The sequence below is a fragment of the Dasypus novemcinctus genome, chromosome 8, assembly GCF_030445035.2.
Source record: "Dasypus novemcinctus isolate mDasNov1 chromosome 8, mDasNov1.1.hap2, whole genome shotgun sequence".
NCBI classification, from domain to species: Eukaryota; Metazoa; Chordata; class Mammalia; order Cingulata; family Dasypodidae; genus Dasypus; species Dasypus novemcinctus.
This window is the reverse complement of record NC_080680.1, coordinates 122,994,343-123,003,434: the sequence shown is the minus strand read 5'-3', so window position 1 is coordinate 123,003,434 and position 9,092 is coordinate 122,994,343. Positions and strand designations below refer to the sequence as shown.

Sequence of the window (9,092 nt, the reverse complement as noted above, 5' to 3'; positions counted from 1 at the left end):
GGCTGACGCAGCGCCCGGCTCTGTGCTAACCTCGGTACAGCGGGCGCGGTCCGCTTCCCCCCACCGTGGGCTTTTGCGGGCTGACACTCGCCGTCTCTGTCCACCTCCTAAAGCTCCTGGCCTAGACTCTCACCTAAGGCTATCCTTCATTTCATTGAATGTTTCCTCAGCATCTCCTTCTACCAGGTGCTATTTTAGGCAGAGAACAAAGCAAATAAAAACGCTTGCCCTTGAGGAGCTTAAATCCAGTGAGGGGGAAGCTCTGGGGTTAGATTCACTTTTTCTCCCTAGGATTTATTTTATCCCCCCTCCCCATTGTTCGTGCTCCCCGCCTGGTCTCTGTGTCCCATCTGTGCTCACCTTCTTTTTAGGGGGCACCAGGAACAAGCAGGACCTCCCATATGGTAGGTGGGCACCAAATTGCTTGAGCCACCTCTGCTCCCCACTTTGTTGTGGCTCTCATTGTGTTTCCTTGTCGAGTCTCTTCATTGCGTCATCTTATTGTGTCACCTTGTTGCGTCAGCCTGCTATCTTGCTAATCTTCTTTAGGAGGTACTGGAACAGAACCCAGGACCTCCCATGTGGTAGGCAGGCACCCAACTGCTTGGGCCACATCCTGCTCCCCTATATCATTTTTATAAACATTATATGAGGACTATTTTTGCTTCAGTTATATACATATCTATATTTCACTTATGTGTCACTTGTAGCCCTCAAGCAGGGCAACTCCTGGGCATTCAAGGGGGTTTGATGGGTCAGGCTTGCTGTCCTGCTGTGTGACCTAGGGACCCTTACTCCACCTCTCTGAACCTCAGCTTCCCTCTTCACGGAATAGCTGAATCCTGGCGATCCCAGCCTCTCTGGACTGCTGAGCGGATTCCACCAGGCAGGGCAAGGGTGTGCGCTTTGACGCGGGATGGCGCGGGCAGGACCGAGGTGGGCCCGGGAGGGCGCCGGGATCGGCTGGCCGGGGTGCGCGCGGGGCTGTCCTCCAGGTTACATAAGCCCGTCGGGGCGGCGGCGGCGGAGGGGGAGCGCGCGGCGGCGCGGCGGGAAGGGGCGTGGGGGAAAGGGGCGTGGGGAGCGGCCGCGCCGGGGGCGTGAGCGCGCCGCGGCCCGAGGTGGGGCCCCCGGAGCGGCGCAGGGCGCGGCGGAGTCGGGTTTCAGAGCGCGGGTGACTCAGGCCGGGCGCCGCGACCCTGCGCCAGCGCCGCCTTTGTTCCCGCTGGAGGGGCGAGCGCCCGGGCCCGAGCGCAGCCCCGCGGCTCCTCGGCGCGCTCGACGCGGCGCGCGCCCCCGGGGGCGCCAGCGACCCGGCGACATGACGCCCAGGTAGGACCCCCTTCCCCGCGCCGCGGAGCCCGGCCCGCGCGCGCGCCTCACCTTGCCTCCCCGGCCGCCCCTTGCAGGAGGAACGGGCGGTGCTGGCCCCTGCTGCTGCTCTCGGTCTGCGCGCTCCTCCCCGCTGTCCCCGGGAGCCAGGACGCGACAGGTAAGCGACCCTGCTCGGCGGGCGGCGCCCGCTGCCCCCGCGCCCCGGGGCAGCTGGTGTTCGCGGCGGGCGCGGCGGCAGCGAGCGCCTCATTCCTGGACATAAAAGGGAGTGGTGGCCGCTCGGGGCGCCCTGGCCGGCGGCCCCCGGGGCGCGCAGGCTGCGAGTGGCGGGCAGCGCTGTCCGGGCATCGGGGTGTCTGGACAGGGCACAGTCTTGGGCAGAGATGGACGTGGGAAGCGCAGCGACAAAGCCGGCGGCTCCGCGGGGACCGCAGTTCCAAGGCTCCCAGCGCCCGCGCTCAGGTCGTGCGCGCCGGCTGCCAGGGTAAGGGCAGGTCTGGTGCTCCGCCTGGTGCTCGGCCGGTGCGCAGGTGCGGAGACACCTGGGACCTTTGTCGCGCAGAAAGTAACGGGACTGAATTGCTCCGATGCCTTCGCGCTGGGTTACCTAGGGGTCACATCCATCGCGGGCAGGGTGTGGCGCCAGGGGCCACTGGGAACAGTTATGAGTGCCCTGAAGACTAAAGGAGAGATTGGTGTGCTTTACAAGCCCCTGGGCACGAAGTAAGTGATAGAAATGATTACTCGGATCCTTGCAGTGACCGTTAGGAAGCAACGCAGACATTTCCACAGAGGAGGACTCTGGTGAAGAGTTGGGAAGTGGCCAGGCCAGTCCCTGCCCAGCCCTCCCCCTCCTCCAGCTTTGGAGAGCTGCTGCTCTCCGCTGTGGCCTCTGACCCCCTCTGGGATTAGAGAAGTATACACACACTCAGTAGAATACGGGTGGGGAGTCTGGGAACCACAGCCTCGGGTCCTCCTGAAGGAAACTGGGGATTGAGTGAGTGGCCTTGCTTAACTCTCTGAGTGCCCCAGGAAACCTGGGGCCGCCCAGACCATCGTCTCTTGGAGAGCAAGACCCAAACGCGATGGCTTTTCCTGCTAGCGCATCCAGCCTGGCATTTCTTGCAGATCAAAGGGCGCCTGGAGACAAGTTCTGGCTTCTCGGCACCGTGGCCCATGTCAGAACGCTGCAATTTTGCATGTGATAGAAGATGCTGCCAGCTCTGCAGCAGAGGGCGGCTTGGGGCTCCGCGGCTTTGGTGAACTTTGCTGCACGTCCCCTCCTCCTCCCCGAAGAGGAAAAGGGTTCTGGGGGAAAGAAACTTTTGCTGTTTCTTTTTCCTCTCGCTTTGGGAAGCTTGTCCCCTGGATACCCGTCTCGGTCAGGACGGCTGTCGCGTACACAGAGGAGGTCCTGTCCCCATGCCTCACGTAAAGAGGGAGGGCAGGGAAACCCCCGGGAGCTGAGCTGGACCCAGGAGAGGGCCACTTAGGACTGATGGGTATTCAGCGCACCTCTGGGAATTAGAAGGGAATCTTCTGGAAATGTGGTATATCTTCCTGCAAACCAAATTTTGCATGCAGTTGAATATGGCTGACACTTAGAGAACACTCCCTGCGTGCCTGGCAGAGCTGTGAGCACAATCGCATCTCACCAGTTCCATCCCTGCAGGGACCCCAGGAGGTGGGGCCCGGGGACTGTCACTATCTCTGGTTTCCAACGAGCTTCAAGACTGAAAGGAGGTGTGAGGTGGTGTTAGGGACCCACAGTCTTCAATGAGCCCCAGAATCAGAGAGTCCGTTGTATCTGCAAGGCATTGCACGGTGCACCTGGTGTTTGCTCCCCACCAAGTCACTGCATCTACCCTGTCTTAGCTTGCGTGAGCTGCTACAACAAATACCACTCAGTGGCTGGGCTTAAACCACAGGGATTTATGGGCTCACAGTTTTGAGACCCGAATTCCAACATCAAGGTATTGGCGGGGCTGACTTTCTCCTGCCGTCTGCAGTGGTCCAGCAACCCTCTGTGACATGGCGCCCTGTCTCTCCTCCTTGTGTCTGCTCCTCTGGTTTCCACTGCCCCCTGCCTTCTGCCTTCTGCCTCTTTGTCCAATTTCCTTAGCTTAGACTGCCTGCCGCCATACTGGACTAAGGCTTGCCTCATTCCATCTGGGCTCATCGTAACTAACAACATCTTCAAAGGTTGTCTTTATAAAGGCGTTCACACGCAGAGGACTGCAGATTAAAACTTGGACATGTCTTTTGTGGGGAGCATGATTCAGTCTCCCCCACACTCCCCAAAGCACTGGGAACTAAGTTAGGTCCATCTTACAGAGGAGGCTCAGCGGAGGGTGGGGGGGTGGGTGGGAGGGGAAGGTGACTGGCTCAGGGCCACCCAGATGTAACTGCACACGCCCATGACAGCCTCCCCCCCCCCCCACATGTTGGCAGACTCCAGGACTGGTGCTTCCCCCCCCCAAAGGGCCACTGATCAAATGACTATAAAAAAACAATAGCTAAGGCTTGAAGCCAGCAGTGTCCTCCATGCTTGGTGTTAATGAACTCATTTCAGCTTCACAACCGTGCCGTGGGGTGGGCCCATTTATTATCCCCTTTTACAGAGGAGGAGACTGAGGCACAATGAGGTGAAGTCATTTGACCTAGGGCATGTGACCTTAAGTGGCAGGAGCATAATATGAACCCAGAGCATCTGGCTCCTAACCACTCTGCCCTGCGCTCAGGCAGGTTGGCGTCGGAAAGCAGGTGGGTAAGTGGGTAGTTACGAGCTTAGACTGCAGTGTCCTAACAGTTTGTCATGTTCTTAAAATGTTAGACACTTGTCCTGTGGTCCAGCGATTGCTCTTCTAGGTATCTACTCAAGAGAAAGCAAGGCTCCTGTCTGCACAGAGACTTGTAGGTGAATGTTAAGTCATTACTCACAGTGGCCCAAAATTGGAAACAAACCAAATGCCCATCACCTGGTGAGTGGGTGAACAAAATGTGGTATATCCATTCAAAGGAGTACTATACAGCAGTGAAAAGGAATGAAGTACTGATCCGGGTGACAACATGGATGAATCTTAAAATCATTCCACCAAGTGAAAGAAGCCAGACCAAAGAACTAGATGAAACCTCCATTTATATGAAAGTTCTAGAAAAGGCAAAACTGAAGAGACGAAAACAAATTGGTGGTTGCCTGGGGCCAGGAGTTGAAGCGGGGATCGCCTGCAAGCAGGTACAAGGAGCTTTGTAGGGAATATTCTAAAACTGGATTAGGGTGATGGTTGTAAAACTGTATACGTTCACGAAAACTTATCCAACTGTGGACCTAAAATGGGTGAATTTTATGAAACATAAACTATACCTCAATAAAGCTATTTAGAGAAAATGTGTATTCCAGGAGCACCAGGGCTCCAGATCTGGTGAACCCCTGGCGGACTTCCTCCTGGCCTGCTTGGAGGCGGCACACAGCCGCGATGCCACTGAGAGAGTGCCGGCCTGGTGCTGCCCTGGGGAAGCAGCTCCAGCGGGAACGGCCAGGCTCACTGCTCCCTTTGGGGCTCTGGCCCTACTGCCTTGCCGCCTCTGAAAGCCACGGGCGGGGACCTGCAGATAGTGGGGAAACATGGGCTATGGAAATTTAGAGTGGATCTTTGCAAGTTATCTGGTATCCCCAAAAGAGCAAAATCTCAGGCCTTGGGGATCTGGGGCTCCACACCGACTTCCTTGTGAACTTAGATGAGTCACTTTTCCCTTAATGAGCCTCGGTTTTCCCATCTATAAAACGTGGTGGCAAGATTCACTCATGTCTGTAGGTTTTCTGGTTCAAAACACTGGGAAACAAACAAAAGACTTATCTATTTGAGGTTTAATTATTCCGTATGGTTTTTATTATTATTATTTTTTTAAAGATTTATTTTTTATTTATTTCCCTCCCCTCCCCCCCCCCCCCCCGTTGTCTGCTCTTCGTGTCCTTTCTCTGGGTGTTCTTCTGTGACCACGTCTATCCTTATCAGCAGCACGGGAATCTGTGTTTCTTTTTGTTGCGTTGTCTTGCTCTGTCAGCTCTCCGTGTGTGCAGCACCATTCCTGGGCAGGCTGCACTTTCTTTCGCGCTGGGCGGCTCTCCTTACGGGGCGCACTCCCTGCACGTGGGGCTCCCCTACGCGGGGGACACCCCTGCATGGCAGGGCACTCCTTGCGCGCATCAGCACTGTGCATGGGTCAGCTCCACATGGGTCAAGGAGGCCCGGGGTTTGAACCACGGACCTCCCATGTGGTAGGCGGACGCCCTATCCATTGGGCCAAGTCCGCTTCCCTCCGTATGGTTTATTTCAGCAGATAGTTACGCAGCACCAACTTGGTCTCTCCCTTCATCCTAGCTCTTGGGGGACAGAGGGTTTGGACAGTCTCTGCCCCACGCACCCGCAGCTTTGGGGCGAGTGACCTGTTGAGAACACTTACAGTGCAGTTTTCCCGAGCTCTCCTTTTCTAGCCTTGGTGCAGCCAACCCCATCCTCCCATAACCAGCTGCTCTGGGGGTGTCCCCCCACGCAGCCCCCTGAGGCCCAGCAGGCTGAGCTGACAGCAGGCTGACAGTATTGCCTCTTCCTTCCCTGATAAAGCCTCAGTGGCAGCGGAATACCAGCTCTTCTAGAATATTTAAGGGGACTTTTGTAGGGGTAAAGGGTGGCAGCACAAGTAATTTGCTCTTGATAATGATATGGCGATAGTGAAAAATTCTTGCTTTTCTTTAAACCTTTTTATTGTGAATTATAATGTGCATTCAGAAAAGTGCAGACGAAACGTCCAGTCCAATGTTTTATCACACAGCGAACACCCGCGCAGCCCGGGTCAAGGGCCAGGACGGCCCTCCCGGAAGCTCCCTTGTGTCCCTGTGCAGGGACCGTTCTCTCCCCACCCCCTCAGTACCCACCACCTTGCTTTACAATAACCCCTTCCTTGCTTTTCAAAAGTAACTTGACTAATTATGCGTGCATCCATATATGGCGAAGCTCAGTTTTACTTGACTTTGACCTTTACACAGGGAGGATGTATTCTTTTGTGTCTCCTTTCCTCCACTGAGTATCCTGTTTTTGCAGTTTGTCCATGTCACCTCATGGTATAGCCAGCTCGTTTCCATTGCTGGGTAATACGCCATTGCACGCGTGTCCTGTTGCATTGTCTAGCTCTTCTTCTCCAACAACATTTGGGTTGTTTCCGTTTTGGCTATGTCTCTTGTTCTAGACCTAGGAGCAGAGTGATGCTCGTTGGGTATGACTGTCTCCCAACTGAGTCGACAATAGGCAGCCATCACTTCTTCCGCAGGGTGGCTCAGTGGACATGGCCACCCACTTGGCATAAGGGTCCCCATGTCTTTATGTCCTCACCAACACTTGGTCTTGTCTTTGGATTTAACCCGAGACTTTCTAATGGGTGTGCGTTAGAATCTTACCTTCATCTTAATTTACATATTCCTGATTATTCACTAAGTTGATAACCTTTTCATATGTTTACTGGCCATTTGGATGTCCTGAATTACTTTTTCTTAAATCGTGATTAAATTCACATAATATAAATTTAACCACTTTAAAGTGTATAAGTCAGTGAAATTTAGCACATTCACAATATTAGGTAACCACCAGCTCTATCTAGTTCTGAAATATTTTCATCATCCCAAAAGAAAATCCCACACCCATTAAGCACCCACTCCCCAACCTCCCCCCCGTCCCACCCCTGGCCATCCCCAATATGATTTCTGTCTCTAAGGACTGACCTATTCTATATTTCATTAAGTGGACTCATACAATATGTGACTTTTTGTGTCTGGCTTCTTTTCTCAGCATAACGTTTTCAAGGTTCACCCATGTTATAGCATGTATCAGGACTCCTTCTTTTTATGGCTAAATAATACTCCACTCTATGGATATATCATGTTTTATTTACCTACTTATCCATTGATGGACATTTGGGTAGTTTCCACCTTTTGGCTATTATGAATAATGCTGCTCTGAACATTGGTGTACAACTATTTGCTTGAGTCTCTGCTTTCAATTCTTTTGGGCATATATCTAGGAGCAGAATTGCTGAGTCGTGTGGTAATTCTATGTTTAACTTACTGAGGATCCGCCAAACTCTTCCACAGGGGCTGCAGCATTTTACATTCCCACCAGCAATGTACAAGGGTTCCTTTCCACACTCTTGCCAACACTTGTTATTTTCCTTCTGTTTTTATTATAGCCATCTGTTGGCCAAGACCCACCTGGCTCAAAGTGATCTAATCAAAACTGAAGTGATCCAATCAAAAGGGTCCCATATGCTCAGGAATGGATTAATCCTCAGGACATGATTTTCTGGGATCCACCCAGCCTCACACTGTCACACCATACTAGCGGGTGTGAAGCGAGATGGCGTTGTGGTTTTGATTTGCATTTCCTAGTGACTAAGGATGTTGAGCATCTTTCCACGTGCTTGTTGGTCATTTCTATACCATCGTTGGAGAAATCCTGATTTAATTTTAAAATGGCAAATCTGAGTTGATTTGGGCTTCCCCCTCTAATAATGTCACTCTTGCTCACTGGCAGTCTTGATGTGCTTTCTCGAGCAAGCGAGACGTGGGCAGAGCCAACCTGAAGTTGTGCATCACCTTGGCCTGCAGTGAGCTACTGCTGCTCACTTACCAGCAGAGGTTGTGATGACTGTAAATGATTGTAGTGTTTGAATTACCAGCTACAATTTCGGGTTTGGTCTAGAGTTGGGTGTGCATTTGCATCATGGCACACTGGACCACCCCTGCTCCCCATGTGTGTTTGGGCTCTTTACCTTTGCACAGGTGTTCTCTGGTCTCCTGCCTAGAACACCCTTTCCCACCCTTCCATCCTCTCCTTAAGATCAAATCCTACCTACTGGCTAAATGCCACCTCTTCCAGGTGGCCTTCCCTGGACTCCCCAGCTGCGCTCTCTTGCCGCTGAGCCCCTGCAGCCCTTCTTGTCTCTCTGGGCACTGGTGACCGCCCATCCTCCCTGCTCTGGCAAAATCTGTTTCTTGTCTTTCTTTTCCATGGGAGGATGCTGAGTGTGGGTCGCGCTCCATTTGTCTCCATCTCTCCCAGGACAATTGTCCAGAGTTGGCCAGTTGAACTTGTGCCATTTTGTCATTATCATAAATGCAGCTGCTGGAAACATCTTCAGACAAATGGCCTTTGTTTTCTTTTGGGGTTATTTCCTTCAGCTATTTTCCTCCCAATGGACTCACCCAGTCAAAGAGCGAGCAGAGGGAGTTTATGTAGTAGATGGGGCTTTGTCAGGCACGAGTTAACCCCGCCACTGCTAGCCTGATTGCCCTGGCTGGGTTCTCGCGGGCCCCGTGGGGACGCACTCTGCTGCACGCAGGCCCTTCGAGGCCCGGCTCCGTCTGCCTCCCGGGCTCCACGCACACCGAGCCCCTTGACTGGGGCTCGCGCAGGACCCCGCAGGTTTCTGAATGCGACATGGGATGTCTTTTCAGCTACGTCTTTGCACAGGCCAGTCCCTCTCCCCGCTTTAATTTTAATTTTGGTGGCCTACATACAACCCAGATTTTCCCATTTTAACCACTCTCATATGTCCTTTGCAGTGACGTTAATTATATTTAAAATATTGCGGCACCATCACCACCATCCGCTAGCAGAACTTTTCCATCACTCCAAACTGAAACCCTGGACCCGTTAAGCAGCAGCTTTCTCTCCTCACCCCTGCCCTTCCACCCAAACCCCGTT

The 9,092-nt window shown here is 53.3% G+C and overlaps 1 protein-coding gene across 1 annotated transcript in view; it reads left to right on the top strand.

Annotated features, from left to right (window-relative positions):
* The first annotated feature begins 1,108 nt into the window (after positions 1 to 1,108).
* COL15A1 (collagen type XV alpha 1 chain) overlaps positions 1,109 to 9,092 on the top strand; it is a 109,770-nt gene continuing 101,786 nt past the window's right edge. The window contains exons 1-2 of the mRNA XM_058302620.1: positions 1,109 to 1,332; positions 1,410 to 1,492. Of these exons, the coding sequence (XP_058158603.1) occupies positions 1,322 to 1,332; positions 1,410 to 1,492 (94 nt within the window). The 5' untranslated portion in view covers positions 1,109 to 1,321. The remainder of the gene's footprint in view (positions 1,333 to 1,409; positions 1,493 to 9,092) is intronic.